Below are 27,500 nucleotides of genomic sequence, written 5' to 3'. Positions count from 1 at the left end.
TTTGTCCCTCCAAAGTATTTACAAGCATTGTTTTCAGTTTCTTTTGGGACCATTATAAGTCCCAGGAGAAAATAAAAACAATGCTTAAAGCACTGTGACACTGTGATAATTGTTTCATGCAACTTGTCGGGCCACAATGTCACCAAAACATTAATATTGCAAGACAAGTTGTACAAAACATTTCACAGTGTAACAGCGCCTTTATGCAAAATTTGGGGTGACAAACTAAGAGTATTACGGTATTTTTGATATTGGCCACTTCAACAGACAAAAAAAGGTCAACAAAATCATTTGATAAAAATAAGCACAATTAAACTATCAGCACCATGAAAAGAACATATTTGATTTTGGGTTTCCACTGAGCCTAAATACTTTCTAGCAATGAATTGTTCTAAAGCGATCAGGTTAATCCGACTTGCAAAAGAAATTCGCAACTGAGTTTTTTGCAACTTTCTATTATCAGAAAACACATTTTTCAATTCATTGCACAGGTGGCTAACACAAACTCACCCGCGGCTTTCAACAAAAGAAACGAAACAATTACGTTTTGAAGTTACAACTCAGTAAGAAGAAATTTTGGAGCTTAAATGAAAATGGTCGATGGTCAAACTAAGTACGATAGCGGTGCCATTACTTATTATAAAGCAGAATAAGTAATGGCACTGCTATTTGACATCTGCGGCCGTCGAGCCGTACAGACCAAAGTAAGTTTCACATTTGTCAGCTGTTACGCCAGCAACATTTGAACACAAAAGGAACTTATATTTTCGAAAACGGAGCGGGAAAAGTATGAAATTATTTAAAAAGCTTACCTTAACAGCTTGTGCGTGTGTGAGTCCATCGAACTTAGTGCCATTTACTTGTATAATATGATCTCCAGGCAAAAGACCCTCCTTTTCTGCGACTGATCCCTCATCTAAAGACGAAACATACAAGCCGACGCCATGCTCGGCTCCTCCGCGAATTGAAAAGCCAAACCCAGCCTTTGAAGGACGTTTTATAGCGAGTTGTTTGATGGGGTATTTTGCATTCTTGGAGGAATGAAGTTGTGTTATATTCGGTAAATCTATACCCGAATCCGATGCATGACTTTGAAGATTGTTCCGCAGACTTAAGTAAGGGTTCGGGCGAAAATTTCTGGGCGACCGAGCCGGCGATTTCGAATTATCTCGTTGGCGAGGGTCTTCCAATCCTTGATGCCAAAGTCTATGAAAAATCTCTCTGTCCCTGTGAGGAACGATTTGCCATAACAGCGGGTACACTTCTCTCTTCCTTGCTGTATTGAGCACCAACTTCAAGGCCACAACAAGATTGTTTACATTTTTCTCTCTCTGATATTGATTTAGTGACTGAATTAAAAACGCTCGCTCGTCGTTGTTGATAACATCAATTAGAGCAGAGTGCAGCTCGCGAACGTTTTCCGAAATTTTTCTCGGTTTTCGACGATGTTTTTGTTCCACTGATAGAGCTTCCATTTCTCCTAAGAGTTCACAATAATAACGGTTGATGTCTACGCCATTATTCAGTTGCTCATCAGAGATTTTGACAATATCGGATGCACAAATTGGAAAGAATTGGATACGCGTTGGCGTATTTTCTCAGCCCAAACAAATCTCTTGTGAAGTCAAGCAACCGCATCAATCACGTGATACAGATAGGGTAATGTGTGACTGGTTTCCGGGTGCACGCGATCACTGTAAATATTATTTTCGGCTCTTCCATTTGGCATTCTCCTTTGGTTCCTTTTTGAGGATCTTCGCTAGGTTTCCCTGCTCGGAAACGTGATATTTCGATGGTAAGTACAGTTTCGCCCAGTTCAGGCCGTTATCCGCCGGATAAATCACTATCCAGGGACGAGTCATGGCGAAACCAACTGCGTTATCCAATGGATAGTGATTCGTCGGGTGGATAGCATTATCCTCCTTTTGAACAACTGGGGCCAGATGTTTTTGTGTTTTCTGACGGTCACCCCAGTCGAATTTCCCAACCATGGACAATCTCGTACCCAGAGTCCTCGGGCTTTTTGGCACTCACCCGCTGGCCAAAAAGCCCGAGGACTCTGGGTACGAGATTGAACCATGGACGGTCACCGATCCTTTCAACGCTAATCTTCTTGTCGTGCCGTGTCGACGTAAAGCTAGTGAGCAAGAAAATAATCGTAGATTAGATAACAAGGAGCACCTTAAAGTCATCGGCCAACGTATGTAACTGCTCGGCCACTTATATGCGTGTATTTTTATATGCCTCGATCGTTCTGCAAATGATACCGCTACAAGAACACCATTAGTAGCTGCGAATTCTGCAATTACTCCCAGCCTTTCTTACTGTTTTAACACTGGACGCTGAAGTTAACAGGCCGATGTGTTTCGTTTCAGGACCAATCCCATTTTTTCGTTCTGCGCCGACTCGGTGACTGAGAATTTTTGGCTGCAGAAAGCTCGTTGCTGGTGACCGTTCGCTTCCAGGATATTACTTCCGCCTTTCCAAGAATCCGAGTTAACATGAAGATGACTCGTTCCTAAGTGTTTAAAGAAGCCCAGAACAGAGGACAATGAAATGCCCAAAACAAAATTGTCAAAACAGCCTGTTAAAGGAAACAGATAATTTCTGCTCCAAATGTGGCTTCGATTTGCGGCAAGTATACGTATCTGCTCAAAGTGAAAATGCTGCGCTGTTGGAAGATTCCAAACAAGTGGCGGAAAAATGTGATGATGTTCTTGAATGCAATCCACAAGCCTGTGGTGGTAAGTTTTGAGAGCATACATAAGCTTGGATGCAAATTAGATGTATCTGAGAAGTTCGTCAGCAAATTATAAAATGATATCAATTTATATGCGCGGACGTGAATTTTGGACGGTACGGTGATGACCGAATTACAAAGATGTTGACGGTAATTTTAGTCTTATTGTTCATGATGCCGGCTTACACAAATTAAGCCAAATGTTTAACTGTACTAAGAAATATTAATTGCAAATTCAAGTAATTTTTGTCACAGTTAAAATGCCTTTTCTGCCAGCAGCTTTCATTTTGTTTTCCGTGTTAAATTTTGGTGTCAGGTTGTGTCGCCCCATCGCCTTGTCGCCCCAAGTTACGTCGCCCCAACTTTTAAATACTCTATATAACAATTATTCCATGAGCCCGAGTTGGATATGAAGTGATAAAATAACCAATGAGCGCGTAGCGTGAGTTGGTTATAATCACTTCATATCCAACAAGGGCGAATGGAATGGGAAAATATCCATACCCTACCACAGGTGGCATGAGTATTTTAACCCCCCCTTGCCTTCAGAAATTCCAAAATGCTTATCCCCCCCTTGCCCTCAGAATTCCAAAATCGCTAACCCCCCCTCTCCTCAGGAATTTTCCACTTTTGTTTCAGACCCTTTGGAATTCCTGTTCGTCTGCCTAAAACTTCAAACGAACGAGAAACTTGCACTTTTTCCCTCTGCAAAAGAATTCTGTTTACAATTTTTAGTCAGACGATCAAGCAACTCAAGTTTGTTAACGTTAGTACACCGTAGCTATTCCTTCTAAGCATTATCTTTAAGCTGCTTACCACCTACAGTAATAGAACTTTTTGTTTTCCATTCAATACCGTCATATTTTCAGGAGAAGATCGTATTGATACCAGTGGACGCTGACAAGAGTAAAGTTTACGATCGATATTCCGTAGCCCGCCATATTGAAAATTTCCCTCATTGATTAACTTCTGACCACTAGTTATGCAGCATACGTTTTACAAGCAAAACACAATGAGTACGAACGGACCGAATGGGTACAACATGTACGACATATTTTTAAACCCATAGTTCTACAATAACCCTAAGGGGCGAAAAAAATGTTTCACATGTATATGCTTACGTTGCATTTGAAACATAATTTTGTAAATTCAAGACAGAAATGAATCTTTCACTTTCTCAAAGACAACAAGACATACTCGTGAGTACTTTCATGACCGGTAAACAGATGTTTGTATTTTGCCTTTATGTTTATAAATACATGTACAAGGCTAGCAGTGTGCTATTAGAGCTTCATCTGGCGCAAACGCGCATAAGCGAGAAGTGTCTGCCCGAGATAATTGGCTTGAAGAAACTGCAGTATATCACTGTTCCCCCAGAAGATGTCTTTGGATTTGGCAGGAGTGGTGTGTTAGCAATAGCAAAAAGCTCTCTGTCCCTGAGGACATTGAATTGCCAAGAAGGCTACCTTTTTAACCAAGAGGAAATATCGCAGATTAACCACTGCAATTGCCAACTGTCAAGTTTAATAATCCCTTACGCCTTTGTTGATGACAGCACATTCACATAATTTTATTATTGAAAAACTGGAGAACTTAACCTATATTTGCGTGTGCGAGACCAGCGTTTCACAGGCTTGCGTGAACCAAATCAAAACCAGAAAGCCGAGTTTAGAGATTTGTTGGAATGTGAACCATACACCATAACAGCAAACATTTGAACTGGAAACAGTTTCAGTATACAGTAGAGTGAGTTTTGTAATCGATCGAGTCAGTCTTTGTTGATGTTTTTGGCCTCATGTGGATTTGCGGCCCTTTATTCGTAATTTGGATTTTACAGAACTGACAATTTTTTTTCTGATGACAAATGTATATGGTTCAACTAAGTGTTGAATGCATGTTGAAGCAAATGTTGAAACCGTTTAAACCAGCCTTTATGTGATAATAATTCAAAAATGAGGGAACAAATCATGCGTGTGCAAAATAACAAAAACATCTTTGTTCGTAGGTGATAAAATAAGCTGCAATATTTGTAGACAGTCAGCAGTTGTCATACACCTCTTGGAATGCTAACTGTTTCAAATAACACAGTGCATAACCCTGGTCACTAAATTGAAAGCTTAACCCTAATTACTAAAATGCGGGCAGTGTCCCTAACCTTACATGAAAGCTAATCATTCAAAATAAGTGCTCACTGTAACCCAAATCACTCAGCTGAACATTTGACCCTAATAACTAAATTTTTTGGCCTTTAATAGCACCAGAGAGAAAAAGTTTACCCAGTTTTTGAAACATTTACCTAGTTAGAAAAAAATTACCTAGTTAAAAATAAAATCACCTGGTTAGAAAAAACCTAACTAGTAGAAAATAAAAATTAACTGCAGCATATATATATACATATATATATATATATGGAAGAAAAAGACAAATAAACTACAAGTTCATCCCTGCAAGCCTGTTTCGGGGTCACCCACTCATCAGGGGATTTAATGAGAATGACATATATATATATATATATATATATATATATAGAAAGTTCTTTGGGCTGTCTGACCCAGTGGAGATAGTGGCGTTCCAAAAGGATCCTTTTGAGATTCCCAGTCCAGTGTAAACTGATGAAGGTCTAAGACCGAAACGTTTTTGAAATCAATATATTTTTTACTTTTTAGCTTCCAAAAGTTGTCCGTCCTCTTACTCTTTTAACTGTATATATATAATTATATATATAACTAACTGCAGGCAGTACTGTTTCGGCCTTCTGGGCCTCATCAGTGCAGTGCTGATGTCTAGGATGGAGGTTAAGCTTATATAATAAGGTTAAGCTTATACATGTATAATATAATTATTTTCCCTTAAGGTAAACAGATTTTCAAAGAGCACTCAACTGTTATAGGAGCAGTGTATAACTCTTCTTGATCAGTTCAGGACTTCAGCAGGGGTTTCAATAGAAGCCGGTTACCGGCAGTATATCGCCGCCTGCTTTGCCTCTCACCGCTGGCTAGTTTGCCTTGATTTTTACTAAAAATGCTATCATGGATGGTTATTTCAGAAGTTATTGAAACCCCTGCTTCAGTTCAGGACTAAATAGGACTTCAACATTAACAGTCCTTAATGTTACCTCATGATTATGGTCACCCTTTGGCCATACGAAACAAAGTTGTAGTGATAAAACGATGAATCACTCCTGAAGTCTTGAAGTGATCAACAAGAATATATATAATATACATGTATGTATATATATATATATATATTTTTTTTTTTCACAAGCATCCTACAAATTGTAGACCAAACACAGGAACACAGGAGAAAAGACAATTTTTAAATAACAACACCTACATGTATATTTAGATGGCAAACAGCTACATTTACCTTCATCAGGGTGGATGACTGTTACACCCTATAGTAAAGAGGGGGAGGGATGCTCGTTGTCTTGCTTAGGGGTTTAAATTTCGAATTTTGGTCTCTTTTAGGGTGTTCTGGGCAAAACGCAATCATATATAGTGATGAAGGTCTCCTTTAGGGCTGGGCGTAGAGAAATTTAAAAGTGTATATTAACGCTTTCATATTTCTTCATGTTGGTGAAAGTATTAGATGAAAATGGCTTTGCCATCATGAGAAATCGCTTTATTTTTTATTTATCTGCGTATTAATGTGGTCTCTTTTGGGGGTCAAAAAAAGCCTGGGCCACGCACAGATTGGTCTCCTTTAGGGGTTTCATTTTAAATTTCTGACGAGCATCCGTCCCCTTCTTATGTGGGAGTTCCCCCCCCCCCCTAGGCTGTCCTCAATCAATTAACTTACTTGTGAATGCAAAATCCAAACTTGTGCCTCTTAGGTGTACGTTTGATTGGATAATTACACAAATTCTGTTGACAGATTGCCTAGTTTCTCTCATTGACTGATCGAGTTGTGAAAGTGATGTGAATGGGAGCTTTTTTATTCATTAATATTGGTTGTGAGCAAGATCAGTTCTCAGAGGGAAAAAGCATTCTTAATTTCCAGATGAAAAGTGCATATAAACATTGTTTATAATAAAACGGAACTTGCACATACTTTTTTGGGTCGTCTTGGGGTAACCACCCCCTAAAATTGTCAAATTTATTGGCTAAACGTTTCTGCTTACGTCGCTAAAATGAAGATGTGTCAAAATGTAAGGCAAATATGCATAGCTGTTAATATTATTCCACAAGTTTGTTTCAATTTCCTTAAAGTAATCTACTTCTCCTGTGAAAGATGACTTCAGTTTGACTTCTTTTGGCATTTACCAGTACTTGGCCCAACAGCAAACCAATGGACCACTCATCAACCAATCCCTTGCACTGTTTATCCTGCCATTAGGTATCTGCATCAGAATGCGATTGGATTGAGAGTGCTTTCACTAATACGAAGACATCCTTTGGAGTAAGAAAACACTGTTATCACTGAAAGGCTGATTCTTTGACATGTGTATAGCCTACATGTATGGCTGCCAGACCTGGAGTTAAATTAAATTAAACAACACGTGGAAGAACAAGCTGAGATCTGAGCAAAGGGCCATCTAGGCAACTGATTCTGACTCTGTTTCACCTATCTCTATCAACTGCTTGTTTCCTGCTTCTGACATTAACCCATTGACACCTCAAATGCTCCCAGGACGCCCCTAGTTGACAAGTAAAATCATATGGCGTTAGACGACTAAAATCTGTTAAGTCTCATTCCCAGGAGTCATTTGGCTAATTAAAGTATGATCAAACCAAATGTGCACATCTCAGTGATATGATTTCTATGAAATTACATCATGAAGCTGAAGTTGCTCTCATCCGCCTTCTCAATAGGTTTTTGCATGTTCACTTTTTCTTGTGCATGACAGCCTTCTAGCAATCACGAATTCACGAAGTGCGCCAGTGAACCACCATGGGTAAGAGTTTTTGGGAAATCTGTCTATGGGAGAAATTTGGTTATGACGTCATGTCTGTCCGTCCGGCGCCTGCCCATACTGACTGTCAGGGTGGAGGTGGGGAGGAAGGGGAGCCTTTGGGCACAGGAGTGTTCGGGCAATTTTCCTTGGCGGGAAATCACGTGGAAGCGTTGCATTTGGCAACTCGCGTTTTTCTGGTGGGAAATCATATTGGTGACAAGCAACGGGATAAAGGGCAGGAAAGTCAAACAAAAGCGAAAGAGCATGAGAGAAGAGGCGACAAAATTTGAGAAATTTAAGTGAAGAAAGCCGGTAGAGAAGCTGAGGAAGGAGAAGAAGAGAAAATTTCAATGAAGAACACTGTAAAGCTGAGAGAAATGGAGCCAGAGACAAAACACATATTTACAACGGTCAGCTTTCAGGCAATGTTTTCCTTGCTTCGCTCCCTCGCATATTTTGTAAAACTCACTAGAAAACGAAGAAGGCCTAAAAATGTTCGCAATTCTGTGTTGATATCGACAGAGATTCTGGCATTGCTGTTGTTCTAAACTGAAGAGAGGGGGTGTAAAGATTATCAGTCAAACGGAAAATGTTGTGAAAGAGATTACTAAGCATGTACATTGTAATTAATTATTTTCAGTTTTGGTTGTTGATTAAAATTGTTGGTTGTTGTTTGCAAGGCTTGTTTGTTCACTGCTATCAGTTCAGAGGTGTTTGATCACTGTAAACTGTATACACTAAGGACGATTAATTTTGTATGTTATGCAGAAGCATAATTATTTCCATAATAAACTATACTGCTTTCTGTGGTTAGAAACGGGAGCTCCGCCTTATTCTTGGCTAAATCTAATTACATAGTGGGGGAGCTACTAAGATTTAACTTCACAGTGGCTCAGCTAACCTAAAAAAATGTTTGCTCCCTTCAACAGATGAAGCTGATGGACAAAGGAAAAGAAAAGGTGAAGGAGCAATTGAGAAACCAGCGAAACGAAAGTTAGGTAACGATGGATCTGACCATCTTGAGCCTGCAGATGCAACAGCAACTGCTTTAGAAAACCTTGCCCTCCAGAAGAGTCCAGGAGAACCACAGGAGGGATCCCTGGATACAGAAAGTGAAGGGAAACAATCTGGCAATTTATCCTGCAGAGGCACAAGCTCTTCCAACACTTGTCTAAAAGAGACCACTAATGAAAGTCCACCTGAAGGTAAACTTAGGCAAAATCTTCACAGGGTGTTGTAGCATTCTTTGTATTAATTTTAGTAAATCTTAGAATTTCTGTTTTATCATCTTCAACTGGATTGCACTCAGTCTCTAAGCTCATGCATTATGGGAGCTCAGAGAATGAGCTATTGAAATCGTCATCCGAATTTGTTTTCATTACTTGTACATAATTAAACATTGATTGCATTTGACTGCAGTACAATTATTCAATACCTATATTATTACATGGTTGTGTGCTAACCATGTAAGCTTGCACCATTTCAGTATTTACAGAGTAGTTGAACAATGTATAGATTTCTTTCATAAAGTTATTACTAACAATGTGTTTTCAATGATGTTTTGATTGGGATCCTTTGTAGCCTTGTACTGGGTAGATATTTTTACACAGGGAAATCTTTCATGTAAATTACAGCGTGACTTCTTTCATCAGCACATACAGGAAATGCTAAAGATGATAAACAGGATGCTGTGGTACAAACAACCAAAGTCACAGTCCAAGAATCTTCAAATACTGTTGTTGGTAATACTTGTGAATCAGAAATACCACTGAGTGAAGCCAACATTTCTGACGTGAGTCCTTCCCCCATGGATGACAAACTTGTACCTGTGGGTGATGATAATGGCAAGGTTGCTGATACAAGTGCTGATGAAGATAAGCAGTCACCAAAGGGTGGTGATGAATCAAGCAAAGGTGTCAATGGCGATAGCGAGGACAGTGATGAAGGTGAAATGGATCCAGAGGTAGCTGAGGTTTTTGTGCTATTAAATATGTGACTAGTTTTGTGTTTAAAGTGCCCGTGAAGTGAAAAACTAATTGATTTCAAAATGAGAAACATTTTGTGGTTCCAAAAAATATCCTTACCCCCAGGAAACAAAATTTTGACCCCCCTCCCCTCTAAATTTTCCACTTGATTAATTAACTCATGCACAAACTGCAAATTTCAGCCCAATGGTTAGCATGTTTGCATTGCTATCCAGAGATCCTGGGTTCAAGACACGTTCTGACTTCTGCTTTAATTTGATCTTGGTAGTCCCTGCTTCAACTTCTTAGCTGCACTTGTAAATAGCAACTGGTTTGCCCCTGGCCAGCCAGTTGGAATTCTTAAAGTTTTTGTTTCATTGATACATGTAAGCCTCTGTAGGGGTAGTCAATTAAGTATGTCTGTATCTCTGCTAACCAGATGGCATGGGAGCTGGTCAACATTATTGCAAATTCAAGTTTCATCCCACACGAGTTAAATGAAATGGTTTTAGAATGTATGAAATTTCATAAAATGTGAATGAACATGACATGAAAGTCAGAAAGCATATACCACGTAGATGAGTAACTTAATTAAGCACTTGCAAGCCAGCATTTCATTTAAGTCTCAAGTTATTTAGCCAAGCACAAGTGCTCTACTAATTGGGGATACTACAAATCAAGTGAAATCAGAACAAATCAAGTGTCGGTTTTTGAGGAGAAGAGAAAACCGGAGTACCCGGAGAAAAACCTCTCGGGGCAGAGTAGAGAACCAGCAAACTCAACCCACATAATGGTATCAAATCCGGGAATTGATCCCAAGCCACATTGGTGGAAGGCGAGTGCTCTGACAGTACCATGCAAAAGGAAGTTGACAGTCCCAACTCAATCCTCACAAGAGGATCGAGACTTGATTCACTCGAAATCAAACTCGATCCTCGACACTTGATTCTTGCAATTGATTCAACTTTCGCAAAAGCATTACTGCTTGATTTTTAACAACAGGAACTGTTAATAAGAAAACGAGATAGCGGCTATTGTTCCTGTGAGTCCTCTCTTCAAAACTACAATCTTATGTCGTGGATTAAAATATAAAAGCAAAACAGTGAGCTTTACCGTGCGATGGATTTTATCGTGAATCAAATGTAAATTTCCAATGTAAACATTGAGATTTATTTGCATTCCCAACCAAGTAACGCAATGATTCATGTATTTTTACTCGTCTCCTTAAAATTAATGCAATGATCTGAAGGAAAATTATATTGATGGTTGAATCTCGGTACTACACTCATTCACCGGCATCAGGTTTCATTCTGTAAAAACAGCAAATGTTGCGAGCAAACTGAGAACGGCATCCTCGCAGGACGAAGTACATGTAGCAAAAGCTTTTCCATCCAACTTTTGATAGCTCGAGTTGGGAGTTCGTATAAGGGCAGCATGTTGTCTTTTTCTCTTCTACTGCCTTTTTGTAATGAATATTTACCCAATTAACCTGATCTCAGTGACCGTTGATTTTTCTTGTAAGGGAATAAACAAACAAAGCCGGGCAATGAACTAGGGGTCTTGAGTGAGTCATTACGGAATAGTTTTATGTTCAAAGAAACAGTTTTTGTAAATCTGAAATTAACATACCTGTACGTGTATACAGAGGACATTTTGTTTCCAGAATGGTCTGCTACTGCAGTGTTACTGATGACATGTATCCAGTAAGGTCTATGAAACTGCCTATGGAGTAAACTTGAAATGCCACTCCGGTGCATAGCGTCGAAGACTGTTTACAGTCTGTGTGATTGCCGAGTATGCTTTGGTCAAATGGACGAAGAATAATTATTTCCTTGGCAATTGCACAGAATACATGCAGTTTCAAGATGAGCAACTGAAGCTGTGAAAGTCAAAACTTAAACTGATACTTATTTAAGGACTTTTTTAAAACTATAGTCTTGTACTTAGTTCTGGTCATAATAATGATGAGTACGAAAATAATATAATCAAAGCAAAAATACATAATTTTGTTGTTGTTTGATGTTTCATATTCGTTAAAAGAAAGCTTTCTTTTTGGGAAGATGTGAAAGAATGCCAAAAACTGATTTATTTAAATCAATTTTAGCATAAAAATGGTGCAAGAGCACTGACATTACTCCCAACATAACTCAGTTATTTTTTTAAGCCTAGAGTAATGCCTTTAAAGCAAAACTACAGATAGAATAGAGAAATTGGAGTGTCAAGGGCTTTAAAGGAAATAGTGATAGGACTTTTCATTACTATTTCAGCTTTATTTTAGTTTAATTATAACATTACTCCATAACGAGCACGTAAATTGAAATGACAGCTGATTAACCTTTATGTAAACATGGTTTCAATGGAGTAATGCTGAAAATAGCTACAGGCACAATTCCATGTTGGAAGGTAACACAATAGTTTCCCACTAAAACCGTTCAATTTTGCACAACGTTGAATCAGGGGGATGGGGAGAAGCAAAGAAGATGTCAAAAGTGCTCACCTTCCCAGTGGTTTTGTCTATGATTGTAGGTTGCCTAAACACTGTACCTCAAGGCCTTTGTGGCATTTTCCTTCCTCTTTCTTACGCTTGTGTTTCGAAAGTGACTTTTATTGCTAAATGGAAAAGATCCTAGATGGTCACATTACTGTTTGTTAAGTAAGCTGCTGCTTCTGCTTCTTCTTCTGTTTGTCTTTGTCATTGGTGCCGGTCATGCTACTACTTCTGGCACTAATGCTGCTGTGGCTGATGCAAGCATGTGGTACTGCTTGTTCTGCTCCTTGTCTTTGCTGCTGCTATAATTGTTGTCTCAAATGATACTTGTGACATTGCTGATAATCTTGCTTCTTCTTCAAGGGCATCTTGTGTTTTGTTGTTGTTATTCATGTTACCTGACCTCTTGTCTTCCATTAGGAGGGTAATTCAGATGCTAAGATAGGCCAGGAAGAGGTATCAAAACGAAAGAGTGCTGCTCAGAGAAAAAGGGAAAAGAAGAAAGAAAGAAAGAGGAAAAAGAACCAGCAATTGCAAGAAGCAGCAGAGTAAGTGCAGTTTTTGTTAAAAAGTTTAATTCTCTTGGTTACAGTACACCCCCTACATCTGGTATTCATTGGTTTCAATGGAACACCTTTTTTTGCAGGAAAAGGATGCAAGGTAGTGGTGATAAGAACCAAAAATGTTGCATAGAGAAAACTGACAAGGAGGTCAAAAACAAGAAAATTGGTGATAATCAAGCGCAGCATCTTAAAAGCAAGGCTGAAAACCAGCAGTTGGGGCTCCCTGATAATAATAAGAACAATAGACAAGAAGTGCGGCAAACTTCAGACTATTTTAGAAATTGCAGAGGAAGCACTATGACTGTTGTTTTTCATGCGGTACTTTCCCCTCACTTCAAATTTGATGCAGATCAAGGGGATAAAATTTTCATGAGATTTGGTGGAGCTGTGTTTGGAGACTTTTGTGATAATGTTGTTGAGGTGCACCCTGAACGGTAAGCTTGACCATCATGATAACATTTTATTGGGAAGGCTTTTTTTCTTTTTTTCCATAGGTCATTACAAAAGATAATAAGTGATATGCCATCTGTGCACATTTGTTACACAATCATTTATGCTTAATGTAATTTAAGAATGTAATACTGGTACTGGATACTTAAAATGTTAAATGTAATGTACTTTAACACTAAATTTAACAACCATTTCAGACCTCTAATAAGTGTGATATGGATAGTGAAAATTTCATGTCTTGAATGCGTGGTTAAAAGCAATTTGTCATGAATGCCTCCTAATAATGTAACGTTGCTTGATACTATTGACACATGAAATGAATTTTCCCAGGTTTTATAAACCCCTTACTGCTGTCGTCGTGACAAACAATACAGATAAATCACAATCAAAATCACTGACCAAGTGAAAGTCAACTATCAATCAACAATATTTGGACCCAGTCTCTGACAATCTTCCCCCCATGTAACTACAAAGGAGGTACATGTACATATTGTATGACACAAAGGAGAGTGGGTAGAAGCTATATGTGGCACAAACATTCGTAACGAAGTCTGTAGCAGAACAATAAGCAAGGGGGGGGGGGGGGTGCATTTTACGCAAAGTTCTTGATGTTCAAGCTATACTAAATTCTCGTCACCTGCAACAATCTGATGGATTTTCCCTTGTGCTTGCAATGATGTCAATCACCTTGTCCTCTGGTAGCAACAGGAAAAACAGCATTGCAGAAAATTTTCAGTGGGTAAACATGCTGAAATGATCTTTCCAGAAAGTTCATTCCTGATCGTAATTTCACAGCTTTCATTACCCCAGCGCTGCCTGGATACATTTCTTCCATAATGCCATGGGGCCACTTGCCTGGTTCCTTTTCTGAAGGTGTTTAGCTCTCCTCCTGCAGATCTGCATCATCCATGTGATGTGGTTTGAGTTCAGATAAGATCTTGCTATGTGGAAAAATCGTCAAATTAGGGGTGAAGGTTGGTAGTGCTACATCCTCTTCCCAGTAGCTTTTTGGTCTGTTGTTTAAATGGGGTAGGTCACGCAATTTTAGGCAATTTCAGCACTGATGGAATGGTCATAGAATTAACTAAAATATCAAAATGACTGTTCAAAACTATAGAATAACTCTAACAAAACACAGGGAAGCCAAGAAGGGACATGGATGGACAAAACTCAAGAGGATTGAAATGGATTGAATTTGGGTAAATTTGAAAAACGTCGGCCCACCTTTTTTCAAATTTCTATTAGTCTATATGAAAATGTCATTTACACAGCTGGAAAATCATTCTCAGTTGTTATGTGGCCGTAATTTTGCAAATGAAAGACCCTTGCTCGGCCAATTTGACGTTTAGAGCTCATCATTAACAAAATTAAACAAAATTACCTAAAATAGTGTGACCTAGCCTGTTTAAGGTAATCTTGACATCAAGCAGCACTTTACTTCTTCAAACTCTGCCCATGAACGGAATCCTTGCCCGGATGGTGTTGTTTAATTTAGGGCATTCTTTGCCAATCTGACCATCCTTTCAAATTGCCCGCCCACCATGGGGATATTGCTGAGGTTTAACTGCCAAATGATTTGGTTTTCAGCAAGCGGAACATGTTGAACTTCTCATCCTGAATCTCATCCTGAATCCTGAATTGTTGACAATGATATTTAAAGTGATGTACACAATTGTTTTCTCTTTTAAATCTCATTAACTCGACACATTGAGCAACTAGCTAAGCTGACAAAACTATGTCAAAAACTATCCTTTTTGAAATTTTAAAGTAAATTAAATTATAAATAAAGTAAATTACTTAGTCCAGGGTTGATTACTAAATGTGATCAAGTTTATAGTGCAAAGAGAAATCTAATGTCAGTTCATTTTTGCTTTCGCAAGAGTTGTCCAATAATACCTGCAGTTCGTCTTGGACAGCTCATTGTCCCACCAACTAGAGGGATTGCCTGAGCTGATCCGGAAGTTTCTTGAACCATTTCAGTACTTGACTTTAATTCCAGGGGAATTAGATGTTATATGCGGTACTGGTCTTGGTAATTCAGGGGTTTTACCATTTTTGTTACTAACCACCCAAACTTCAGCCGCTCTTACAATTCCATCATTGCTTCATAAAAGCTCCTTCAGCAAAGTCGTCAACATACAGAGAGGCTAAGAGTAACGATACAATATTCAAGTGTTTTTCTTGATAATGAGACAAATAGTACTGAATATTACTGGCCAAATAGCTGAGGACTGGGTGTAAGACCAAAGGGAAGGTGCCGAAACTGGTAGCCATTTGATCTCTGGTCTTTCTTTATCGATGTCATTGAACCAGAGGAATTTCAACATTCATCTATCTTCAGGGGCGATTTGAATCTGATGAAAGGCTTTCTCGATGTCGGCGGCAATTCCAATTAGGTAACCTCCAAACTTGGACCTTTTTCGTGGAAGTCGTTTAATGACAAATCGTTACTTGTGGACTTAGCAGAACCATCGAACACCACTCTTGGCTTTCTTGTTTTTCTGTCTTTCCTGATCACGCCATGATATGGCAGGAAGTGACTGCAGTCTTCGATTTCAGATGTTGGTTCGAGAATTCCTGTTTTCTCTTGCTCCTTAATAATATTGTCGCCTTCTCGGAACAGTGATTCGTCTTTCTTAAGGCGCGCTTGGAGTTGGCGTAGTTGCTTTACGCACGGAAGATAACCATCTGACTTTGGGACGCAATCAAGCTATTAAGGTAAACAAACTTCATAGCGATTCTCACCTTCATGAACTTCTGTATAATTATTGTGTTAAGTCACTCTCCAGTGCTTCACATTCCTCTTTAACTAGCAACTGAAAATCTCTTCAAGCTATTGGTGAGCTCTGGATGGTCGTTGTTTTCTTGGATAGAGTTCTCAGTCGAAAACGGACCTATATTCTTGATTACAAGGTTTGCAACTGCAACTCGTTTGACGGTCTCCCTTTTGTGGGTTGGACTGGACACCACCTATCCAGATTTGCTGTTTATAGCGACAGGTCCACTGTCTCCCCTGATCATTTCTCCCGTGACAACGTCGTATTATTAATCGGATGCATTGTTGATATCTGGATGGCTGCTCTCAGCAATGTTGACTTCTGCTAATTGTAGCCCTTGAAGATGGGGATATTTTGTAACCTTTAGAGTAATATTAGTAAGAGAGAACAATTATTCGGAAAGCAGAGCGCGGAAATTTCCATGTTTTTGTTCTTTCCCTGTAACGATAATTTGACGAGGTCACATCATTGTTTGGTGAATCATTCGTTTCCAAACGTGTTTAGGTTAAGTGTTTCGGTTTTTGTGGGAGCCAAGCCAAGCTTCTGTTTTAACAATGGTGCAACAGGAGCACTGAATTCTGCTGTCCAATAGGATTAAAACTGGAACTAGATTTGGCTTATCATCTCCTTGAGGGTAAGTAGCCACAGTTTGGAGCAGAACTGCACCTAAGGAAATTCTGAAGTGTGTGACAAAAGATGTTTATGGTGTTTCCATAAAGGTAATTGAAACAGGCAATGCCATTCAAACAAGGATTGTTGACATTGTCATGGCAATCATCATCAGTCCATCTGCAAAAAACGCTATCTTGATCCCAGGGCTGCTCCCTTTCAGTTACAGAGCTCTGCCCCCTCGCCTTCATCCCATGTGACCCACATAGCTTTATCACAAGAACCAACCTAAAGTCTTACATTCAGTGATTCAAATCCGACTTTTGTCAGTCACTCAAACTCCACTTCTGGGAATGGTCAGTGCAAGTTTATGTCCATCACAGGATGCAGAAAAATGATGGGCAGCGCAATAAACATGTCGTGGAACACCACTGTTGTTAACCGCGAGAACTGGAGACTCTGTGAAACAAGCGTTGCTGCAGTTGCAGATTTTGCTGTGGTTTCGTTGTGGGCTCTTTGCTATTCTCAGAATTTACCTTTACATTCTTGCTTATCTTGCTTCAACCTGCATTTGAATGACAGATAAAAGATCAGATATCTTCCAAATATCTTGGGTGGCATTTCGTGCGATCGAATTTAACTTGGCCATTATGACGGGAATTAAGAGGCTTCCATATTGACTTGAGTCTACCCCAAGTGCTTCAAGCCCTCTCACATGGACGCTAACTATGTCATAGACAAAACGTAGTTGTGATGGCTTGTCATTCTTCATTAGCAATTCGTCCATATGAGCTGTTGAGGTTTTTCTGATGCGTTGATTTTAAATGCTGACATGAAAAACTATCCTTTTTCAAATCTTAAAATAACATGACATCACAAGCTTACTTAGAAACTTGATACTAAATTACTTAGTCCATGTTTGTGAGGCCTCGCATTCCACTTTTTTCCGCCTCATGTATTTGATTAGCCCTGCATAATGTACTCCAACTATGTCAAATGGATGTGAGCCTCGTGAGCTATCTGCAGGGAGACTGCTTGGTATCTGTGACTTACTCTGGCAAGCTCTGATGGTTTGCTCTGTTAACCTCCTAAGCTGTGGGACCCCAGTGGTTGCCTCTCACACTTGCCATCGTCAGACTGACTTCCACATGTAGGGTTTGCAAGTACATTTGATGAACTACATGTACAGCTTCTTGGTATACAAGTATTCGTCTGGGAGGTATAATTTTTTCTACAGTACTGCTCTAATGTACGAACTTGTTCTGTAGGATGCAACCTTTGCATCAGACCACACAAGTCCAAAATCCCATTCAAGTTAGATTGAAGGTTTAGCTGAAGATAGTCATCTTGAAATTCACAACTCCGTTGGCATCTCTTCACCCAGAACAAGTGTTGATTTGTCAACGCTTTCATGGTTTGGAAAACATGAATTGTGCTCAAACCCTGTAACCCAAGGCATGCACAAATCTCAACGCTGCTGCCTAACAAAATTTTCCGGGAGCCCTTCGGGCTTCCAACATTAAAAGTTAGTAGCCCAAATCATTTTTTCAAGAGCCCAGAATTAATTAATTCCAGCTGGGATCATATTTCCAAGAAAGTGAGGATGAATCAAGTAAGGCGCCCATTTGGGCTACTTATTTAGAAATTTGGTTGCCTGTGCTCGCAAATAAGGCGCCCCAAGCGACCTGGCCGTTAGGCAACAACCTTGAATGTTAATAGCTTTGCTCAGCTCAAACTTCTCAAGAACATCATTCCGCCTCCCAGTAGCATCTACAGCAACCTTGAATATCTCCTTTTCCACTTTCATTTCTGCAGTGTTTTTGGCAGAGGGTTGGACAACTTGTTCTGATGGGCAGCACTCACAATATACCATCCACTCTGGACTGTGCCACCATTGCCCACTAAACTGAACATTGCCACTGCTGCAAGATCCCTTGGATTTTCTTGAGAGGGGACATGTCTCCATACATGGAAAACAGCAGAAGTCACACCTATTCTTAAATGCGGTAACCCAGATGTCCCTAACAATTACCACTCTATCTCATTATTGCCAACACGGCCAGGTCAGGCTCAACGGTGACCTGTCAGAACCCTTTCCCATCTCCAGTGGTGTAAAGCAGGGTTGCGGCCTGGCACCGACTCTCTTCAGCATCTTCTTCAGCATGATGCTCAAGCAAGCAACTGAGGACTTGGATGATAACGAGGGGGTGTACGTCAGATATCGTCTGAATGGCAGTCTCTTCAATCTGCGATGCCTCCAAGCCCACACCAAGACACAGGAGAGGCTGATCCAAGACCTTCTCTTCGCGGATGAAGCTGCCCTTGTCACCCACACGGAGCAAGCCCTTGAGCGAGTCACATCCTTCTTTGCAGATGCCTCGTGGTTGTTTGGCCTAGAAGTCAGCCTCAAGAAGACAGAGATTCTTCACCAGCCAACTCCCCATAAAGAATATCGACCACCTCACATCTGCATTGGCGACACTGAACTGAAATCCACTCAGCAGTTTACCTATCTTGGTTGCACCATCTCTTCTGATGCCAAGATCAACAAGGAAATAGACAAATGATAGACTTGCAAAGGCCAACAGCTCCTTCAGTAGACTATACAAACGAGTGTGGAACAACAATAGTATGAAATGTAAAACAAAGATCCGTGTGTATAGGGCTGTTGTTTTCACCACTCTTCTTTACAGCTCTGAGACCTGGGTCACCTATTGCAGCCACATCCGCCTCCTCAAGCGCTTCCACCAGCGCTGCCTGCACACCATCCTTAACATCCACTGGAGCGACTTCATCACCAACGTTGAAATCCTAGAGCAGGCTGAGGTTTTCAGCATCGAAGCCATGATCTTGAAGTACCAGCTCCGATGGGCTGGTCATGTTTCCAGAATGGAAGACCATCGCCTCCCAAACATCGTCATGTTCGGCGAACTGTCCTCTGGCCATCGTAAGAGAGAAGCTGCAAAGAAGTGATTCGAGGACAGCCTGAAGAAGTCGCTCACTGCCTGTAATATGGACCACAGGCAATGGTCTGACCTTGCTGCTGACCGTGTGTCCTGGTGCCACACAATCCACCAAGCTGCTGCCCAGTTCCAAGTGGACAGGAAAAATTCACTCAAAGATAAGAGACAGAGGAGGAAGGCCTGCGCTGCCTCCACCACCACACCAAACATTTCTTTTTCCTGCAGTCACTGCTCACGGCCCTGTCTCTCCCGCATCGGTCTGGTCAGCCACGAGTGTGCCTGCAGTCGATGTTAACGTGGCCTAACTTCTTAAATCTTCGTTCGTGAAGCCAAGTCATGAGCCATGAAATGATTTCACAAATTCACAGTTTTCATGGTTTCCTCTTGCTCAAAGATTATCAGAAGGGCGCATCTGAGGAATGCCTCCTAATAATGGAATTTTGCCCGACTTAAATCACAAGTCAAATACAAAATAACTTTTTCAATGTTTTATCAATCCTTAGCTGATCTCGTCACAACAGAAAATGCTGATAAAACACAATCAAAATCAACCCTAACCCTAACTGTCCATCAACAGTACTTGGACCCAGTCTCTAAATTTTAATTTGTTTATTATAATTGGTGACTATACAGTGCATAACTCAACATTGATCTTTCCAGTCCTCATTGATAAAACTGTTTTTCTTTACCCATGCCACCAACTGTAAAGAAGTATGTTTCATTGCATTATTTTGATATAAGTTTAGTACAGGTGATCACATGATTTCGTTCGCAGTTTGGAATAAAAGAGACCAGCAAAATTGTGAAAAACATTTGCAAGTGCTTAATATTTATTTCAAATTTTGTGGGAAAAATCATGTGCTCACGTAATATATACATGGGCACACATAACATGTATCAAGAATTGTGTATTCAAATTCAAGGCTCGTGTTTGATTGGCTATCTGTGAATTTCTTTGATTGCTGACCAATCAAAGTTGGTTTGTTACCTCTTTTCTGCTACCCTGTGAGGAGTTGGTTTCTCCCCCTCCTGAGGTCAACCACTCCGAGCAACCGTTTGATTTCACATGGAGAATGCATGAGTTACCATGCATGATGCATACAAGTCTCTTTGAAACTTCATTTATTTCGCCAACAGAACCGCCATTTTATTAAATGAAGGGTTTATCAAATTGTCCTGTGAGAAGCACAGCCAATGTATCTTTCCCTTTGGAAAAATGGAAAAGAGCCGCTTTCCTCTTGACTAAGTGGGACTTCAGTCCCTCTAGAACGGTGCTCAAAGCTTCATCAAGCTTCACAGAATTTGTCACTCTAGACGCCATATTGATCACTACAGGTGGCTCATGTTAACAAAGCAGTGATGACCTTGAATGCATGCGTAAGTGCCAAAACAAGTTTACTTGCTAGATTTGATTTATTTGTCTGTGGCACTGGAATGGTTTATGGCAGTGTTTGCTCTCTCGGGAAGCGTAGCAGAAACCATATGCTCGCAGGGTACTTTTCTACAAATCAAGTATAACCCCTCTTCTGCATTGCATTACCTGAAAACTGCGTTTCTTGTAGCCAATGAGAATGGCCAACTTGTTTCATGTGTATTGTTATTCATTAAAATGTACTACATTTAATATGGGCATGGTTACACTATGCATTCAAGTACATGTATTGATGTAATGGATATTATTCATATCCCTGTCAAATATCCTGGGAGCATGGTTGTAACCCCAATGTGATTAGTCTTTTACAATAATATTACATGTAGCATTTACTATAAATTTCTTTTGTATTTTGTAAGTACTACTTTCATGGAAGGCAGGCTCTATTTAATCCTGTACTTTAGATTGTTGTTTTCTAATTGACACTTTTGTCATTAATCAGTGGCAATTTTGAATAGTATTTACCCCCCTATTAAGTCTTTCTGATAAGATCCTGTTCTTAATTTGTGTTTGACAGTTATGGTTTTGCATTCATTTAGCACAATCATTAGATTTCACCGTGCTTCTACTGTATGTCTATCAAAACTGAAAGTTCTGCAATGTTGTCTATGTCATCTTCTTGTGGTAGATAGAATCTTTGAGAAACTCAAACTTTTTTTAATATAGTGGCCTGGAAAATGGCTTCATTCTGATTAAGGCAAGTCTTTTGGTGCCTTGTACTCATGTTTCTGGAAAAGTTTCTTACAAGTACATCGTGCGAAAAGAGCATGAAAAGGATAAAAGACAGACGCCGAAGTACCTATGGGAACACCTTGTGGCCTCTGGACATTTAAGAAACAGATGCTTACAAATACCCAAGGAAAGGCGCAAACAAGGAGGTATTATTTGTTTCTTTGTTTACTCAGTGATAGCTGATGAATGTATAAGTGCCTTTCAAGTGACAGGGAAGAAAGTTGTTTCTTGTAGATGGCTAATTGTATTGACGGGGCAAATCAGGTCACAGTACTTTTGTTATTTCCTGGTGAAATTGTTGAAAATAAATTTCTTTTCACCTTTAGTTACATGTATGTATATCAGGAAGATCACTGCATTCATACAAGATATGAGAAATATTGGTTTTTGCATGTGGCAACCATCTCCGTCCATTCGGTACATGAGAACAGAAGCAGAAAGCAGTATAGTCCCACTGGTCTAGTTCCTTCTTGCTTCTTCAAGATTTCAACAGAAAATACAACAGTAACTGTACTCAAGCATTTAAAACCAGCATTGTGGTCCTGTTATTCCAATCCCTTGATTTTTGTTGGGGAAGAAAATTCATTGTGCTGGAATCCTCTTTTGCACCTAAACAAATGGTCCTACTATTTTTTATTTAGTTGTTTGGCACCAGTATGATGACACTATCTTTCCTTCACCAAACTGGTACCAGGATTTGCGTAACAAAATGCCCTTATGGAAGAGCATGGATCCTGTTGAAGGAAGGAACATTGCAACAACAGCAATGCTTCCTCGTTGGGTAGGGTTTGTAGAGGATCGAGGAGACACAAGTATGACGGCATGGGATGCAGTTAAAGTCATTGATGACTTGTCTTTCTGTATGACGCAAACTTTAGCAGAAGAATGCGGACGTGAAACAAGGAATGTTCCTTTGTCATATAACTTTAAAAGGGTGAGTAATCAGGTCTTCAACTTTCTATTATAGAAGAAAACTTCCTCTTGCAGTGTTTGACTCTAACGCTTGCTCGATTTGCGGGAGCAAGCAAAGTATATCCATGGGCAAGTAAAACAACTCTAACCTTTGCCCAATTAGGCAATCAGAATTTTTGTTCGACTAATATTATGTGGGTCGATTTGATTTGCAATGAAGGAATTGACTATGGCATAGTCACCACAAACACCATACACCGTTACATCTCTTTCCTGTCATTTATTTTTCTGTTAAAATATATTGGTACAAACCTCAACACAGATTGGAAGGAAGGACATGTTCGTTGACGCACGAAAGGAATGCTTGTTACAATGGAACCAGTTTCACACGGCCAAATGTGCTACGATACTTTGATATTGAACAAGCCTGTAAATGAACTGCGAAATGTGTCTTTCTCAGTTCAGGTTTTCTAGAAAAAGGGAAATGGTGGTGACACGGTTAAAGGAAAGTCATGAAATTTTCTCGCTTGCGTTTGATCTGGTTACAAAGCATTTACTAAGTTACGACTTAAGTGACTAGTGAACACCAAATTATCCGATAACAGTTTGTTATAATAGCCTTTATTGAACTTGTATCCTTTTTCGTGGACCAACAAAATTGGCATTTTTACAAGCCTCCTTTGAGTTTTAATGGGCAACATGTCTTAAGATTTTAAACTGGTTGGCCAAAGGGCAAATTAGTAAGAAAGTTAGTGTCGAACACTGTGTTGCATAATTCATTTTTGCTTTTAAACAATGGGTTTACTGAATAAAACTCAAGTCAATTACTTTTTTTACTGTCTAGAAAAATCATTTTGCCATTTCGCTAGCTATTTTATCACTTCACCCACTGGCCACGAAGTGTTGTGGGTAATCAAATGGTGATGAGTGTAATTAAGGAATAATTTCACACACCTTTTGTCCAAAATCAAAATGCAAGTGAAATTATTCCCTAATTTCACGAGTATACCGTTTGATTAGCTACTACAGTGCGACGCGCCTTACTGTGGCCACCAAACAAACTTTCACATTTGACAATTAGGTGGAAGTACATCAACTCAAACAACCCAATCAATGGTGTTCAACTACAACCATGCAAACTTTGCAAGGAGGGGTGACTGTCAATCAAATTCACTCACCCTGATTAGCGTATAAGTTTCATAAAACTTTTTTGGGTGGCCACGGTAATGCATGTCGCACTGTAATATCATGGGTGACAGATTACGTCCTTAAGACGCCATTTTGGCACTGTACGAAAAGTTGCCATGGCAAAATTGTAATTTCACATGTGAAATTATGCAATTAGCTCCTGGTTTCTTGTGGGTGTCGATTGAGGGTCATACATCTAGTTCTCCAAGGATGACATACCATCTGTCACTCTCATGAAAACAGGAAGATTTTGTTCGTTATAATCATCTTTGTTGCTTGAGCTTATATCCACTGTGTCATCTGAGAGAACATCCCTATTGGGAGAAATGGTGCCATCTAATTCTTTGGCAAGGTTTCAATGGGCAACTCCCTCCTTTAAGTTACTTGTAGTGCTGTTAGCATCTTTCTGTGCCTGGGGCCCTATCCACACTAATACGTTTTTGTTTGAAAACACATACCCTTTGATGCGTTTTCGCTCGAAAATGGTTTGCAAAGTGGAGACTGACAAAACTTTAATGTGAAGCCCAAAGGACGAGGGGAAGGGGTCGGGCTAGCCACAGGAGTTTGATCGTGATGTCTGTCCCCAGGGTAGGGATTTTGATTGTACAAAGGACATTTGACCACCCTCACTTGCCGCCGGGTGGGGATTTTGACCAATTATTTTTTTCCCAGGGGTGGGGAATTTGTAGTTTTTGTAAATGAAATGTCAAAACTGTTATATTTCGTCTCCATTTACTCATGCAATTTATCTTATACTACAACCCTCCGGGTCTTGCATAATCTGCGATCGCACTTCATAAAATTAATGTCATCTCATTATAGCAATGCTAGTTCAAAGTCTATGTTAGACTAAGAACTGTCCTGCCAAAACATGGGTCATGGACAGGCTTGTAATGAAACCTTCGAAAGGTGTTATCACTTGACCAGTCACCATTCTTATAATGTCACTTCCTGACAGCCCTGCCCTTGTGGCAGTAGAAGATGCAGCCCTTCTAGTGGAGTGACCAAGAGATTTCTGATCCAGTGTGCTAACGTTGCAGACGTAACAGGATGATGTGGTCTGATAGTTGCTAGAAAAAGCTTATTAGGCTGCCCAGGATCTACAGGTCTAGAGATGGATGTGAGACACCCTGAGACACTCACAAGGACACAACAGCTTGTCTTGAGGGAAGCTCGCATGAAAAGAGGATTTAAGATTCTTCCCAACACGAACAGACTTTGTGAGTTCAGCAAGATTAAACTCCCTTAGGAAAGAACTTTCTAAATTTGAGGTCGTGAGCAATCAACTCGGAACTGCGATCTGCTGAAGTGAGGGGAAGAGAACCACCAACTACTCGATGATGATGCTTAAGAGACAGTGACTCATTATCTCCCAAAGACTTGATGAAAATGAGAACCTTAGACACATCCCAGGTAGCAGAGTACCTTGGCACGGGTGGTTTCTTTTGAAAGGTACCTTTACTCACCTGACAAACTAGTGGATGTTGACCAACATTTAAGCCCCCCTCTACCTTTGGGAGGGTCGTGGAAAGCGCATAGCAACATACATTGAGCGTATGATATTCTTTACCATCAGCAAAGAGTGATGCTAAGAAATTTACTACATGTTGAACAGAGGTAGAAAAGGGATCAATCTCTTGTTGTCTGCACCAGCGACACCATAAACGCCAGGCTGACTCATAGGAGCCAGTGGTCTGGAGTCCTTGAGCCTGATTTGAAATTCCCATTGAAGTGTAGCGTTGGCTGAGACAAGCTTTCCTGCTAATTTGGGGAAAAGGGTGATGTGACCCCTCCTTGCTGAGAAGCCATGGGTCCGTTGGTGACAGGCGTGGAAAATCTGCACTCAGATGTAACAGTAGAGGGTACCAAGGCAGTGCCTCCCATACTGGGGCTACAAGACACAGATGTTGGGTATCCTGTTCTGGCACTTAGGATAGGCAACGACCTACCAGAGTGAAAGAGGGAATGCATAACCCTTAATTAATTTTGAGACCAGTCCTGAGAGAAAGCATCTGTCGCTTCCACATCTGAATCCAATCTCCAACTCACAAACCTGGGAAGCTGCTTTGAAAGCCGTCTCGCACTCTAATGGACCCCATAGCTTGTTGAGGTTAGCAAAGATGGGTGGGTCCAGTTTCCAGTCGGACGAGTCCCTGTCCACTCTGGATTCCTTGTCTGCCACATTGTTGTAACTGCCAGGGATGTGTTGTGCTGTGAGGGAGATCTCCTTGTGGAGGCGCCATTGCTAGATCTTGTAAACCAAGCTGGCCAGCACAGGGGACGAGCCCCCCATTCTGTTGATGTAAGCTATGGCAGTGGTATTGTCCATCAACAGCTTTACTTGGATTGAGGCTCTGTTTTTGCAAAAGGATTTCATTGCAGAACCTCCTGCCATTAATTCTAAACAATTTATGTGCTAAAGGCGTTCCTGATGAGACCAAATTCCTCCTGTTCGTATCCCATTGAACTGAGGAGAAAGTGCTGCCTTTGTAATTACATCTGCAAATGGTTAGACTCTCTAGTCTTCTCGGATAAGGACGATAAGCCGGAGGTCCCGTCTCACAACCCTTCAATGTTCATAATCCTGTGGGACGTAAAAGAACCCGCACACTTGTCGTAAAGAGTAGGGCATGTTGTTCCCGGTGTTGTGGTCTGGTCTTTCTGGTCTGGATAGGGTAGGGTGGAGCACCTCGCATAGGACCTTGAGTCCTGTTCGTGCTCCTTCCCTCTGGGCAGGTTTGCCCAGTAGAAAGAGACAAACCAGATGTCTCGTAAAACAAACAACCATTGCAACACGCACCCTAACCTAGGTTGGAAGCATCAGTCTCTATCAACAGATTGTCTTTGTTTCTTAAGAGGGATCTGTCATTCCAGGCAGCTAAGTGATCTCTCCACTACAGGAGCTGAATAAGAATAGTAATAGTATAAACTTAAATAGCGCTGTTTCTAAAAAAATTCATCAGTGCTTTACAATATTTACAATTAAAAGTTGATCATTCAAACAATTAATTAAAAACTAAACCTGTCAATTACAGCAACGGTTAAAGAGAAATGTCTTCAACTTAGATTAAAATACAGCCAGTGAATTGCAAAATCATCTGGAAGACTGTTCCACAATTCAGGGGCAGCACAAGAAAAGGCCCTTTGCCCGTAAGATTAATTTTAAGTTTATATTTTGGTATTACAAGGAGAGATTTACCAGAGGAGCGTAATGATTTTCCAGGATTGTAAAGAGATAACAGTTCACAGAGATATTCAGGTGCTATACCATGTAGTGATTTGGGAGTTAAAAGCAAGATTTTATAATCAATTCTCTCGCTCACAGGCAGGAAGCAATCTGTTTATCCATAGACACCAAATTGTCAAACCAGACGCCAATATTTCTTTCAGAACACGATGCAGTGATGTGATCAGATCGGACAAATATAGAATTGAGTGCGGGCGGCGGCCGATAACGAGCATTAAGAACTAACAGTTAAGTTTATCATCATCCATAGTTCAAAATCTTTAATACACAGTTCAACTCAAGATGCGGAATGCTCAGGTTCCTGAACAGGTGATTGACAAAAGCTTAAGTAAATTTGCATGTCATCCACAAAAGAAGTGATAAAACATGTTGTGCTGTTTGATACATTAGCAAGCAGGGCAAGCATAGGCTATAAAACAGAACCCTGTGGGACGCCATATTTCAGACAATGGCTCGAGGAACGTTTGTTCTTAACATAGACAAAGTGGCTCCTGTTTAGAAGATGGGATTAAAACCAAGTGAGAGCCCTGCCTTGGATTCC

The 27,500-nt window shown here is 40.2% G+C and overlaps 3 protein-coding genes across 5 annotated transcripts in view; 1 reads left to right on the top strand and 2 right to left on the bottom strand.

The window, feature by feature from the left end:
• Positions 1 to 1,999, bottom strand: part of LOC138020870 (whirlin-like) — a 23,828-nt gene extending 21,829 nt beyond the window's left edge. Inside the window, exon 1 of one of the 3 annotated variants that reach the window (XM_068867783.1) lies at positions 813 to 1,999. In XM_068867783.1, coding sequence (XP_068723884.1) covers positions 813 to 1,475 — 663 coding nt within the window. In that variant the 5' untranslated portion in view covers positions 1,476 to 1,999. The remainder of the gene's footprint in view (positions 1 to 812) is intronic. The other 2 variants (XM_068867786.1, XM_068867779.1) reach the window with 2 other exon arrangements.
• Positions 1 to 27,500, bottom strand: part of LOC138020831 (E3 ubiquitin-protein ligase rnf213-alpha-like) — a 500,094-nt gene that overhangs the window by 248,968 nt on the left and 223,626 nt on the right.
• Positions 2,061 to 27,500, top strand: part of LOC138039287 (E3 ubiquitin-protein ligase rnf213-alpha-like) — an 81,792-nt gene continuing 56,352 nt past the window's right edge. Inside the window, exons 1-8 of the mRNA XM_068885498.1 lie at positions 2,061 to 2,200; positions 2,376 to 2,744; positions 8,564 to 8,839; positions 9,287 to 9,597; positions 12,507 to 12,634; positions 12,733 to 13,083; positions 21,547 to 21,758; positions 22,254 to 22,546. Coding sequence (XP_068741599.1) covers positions 2,552 to 2,744; positions 8,564 to 8,839; positions 9,287 to 9,597; positions 12,507 to 12,634; positions 12,733 to 13,083; positions 21,547 to 21,758; positions 22,254 to 22,546 — 1,764 coding nt within the window. The 5' untranslated portion in view covers positions 2,061 to 2,200; positions 2,376 to 2,551. The remainder of the gene's footprint in view (positions 2,201 to 2,375; positions 2,745 to 8,563; positions 8,840 to 9,286; positions 9,598 to 12,506; positions 12,635 to 12,732; positions 13,084 to 21,546; positions 21,759 to 22,253; positions 22,547 to 27,500) is intronic.

This window comes from Montipora capricornis, chromosome 2 (assembly GCF_036669925.1).
Source record: "Montipora capricornis isolate CH-2021 chromosome 2, ASM3666992v2, whole genome shotgun sequence".
In the NCBI taxonomy this organism is placed as follows: domain Eukaryota; kingdom Metazoa; phylum Cnidaria; class Anthozoa; order Scleractinia; family Acroporidae; genus Montipora; species Montipora capricornis.
The sequence above is the reverse complement of the archived record's forward strand: the minus strand, read 5'-3'. Positions and strand labels throughout refer to the sequence as shown.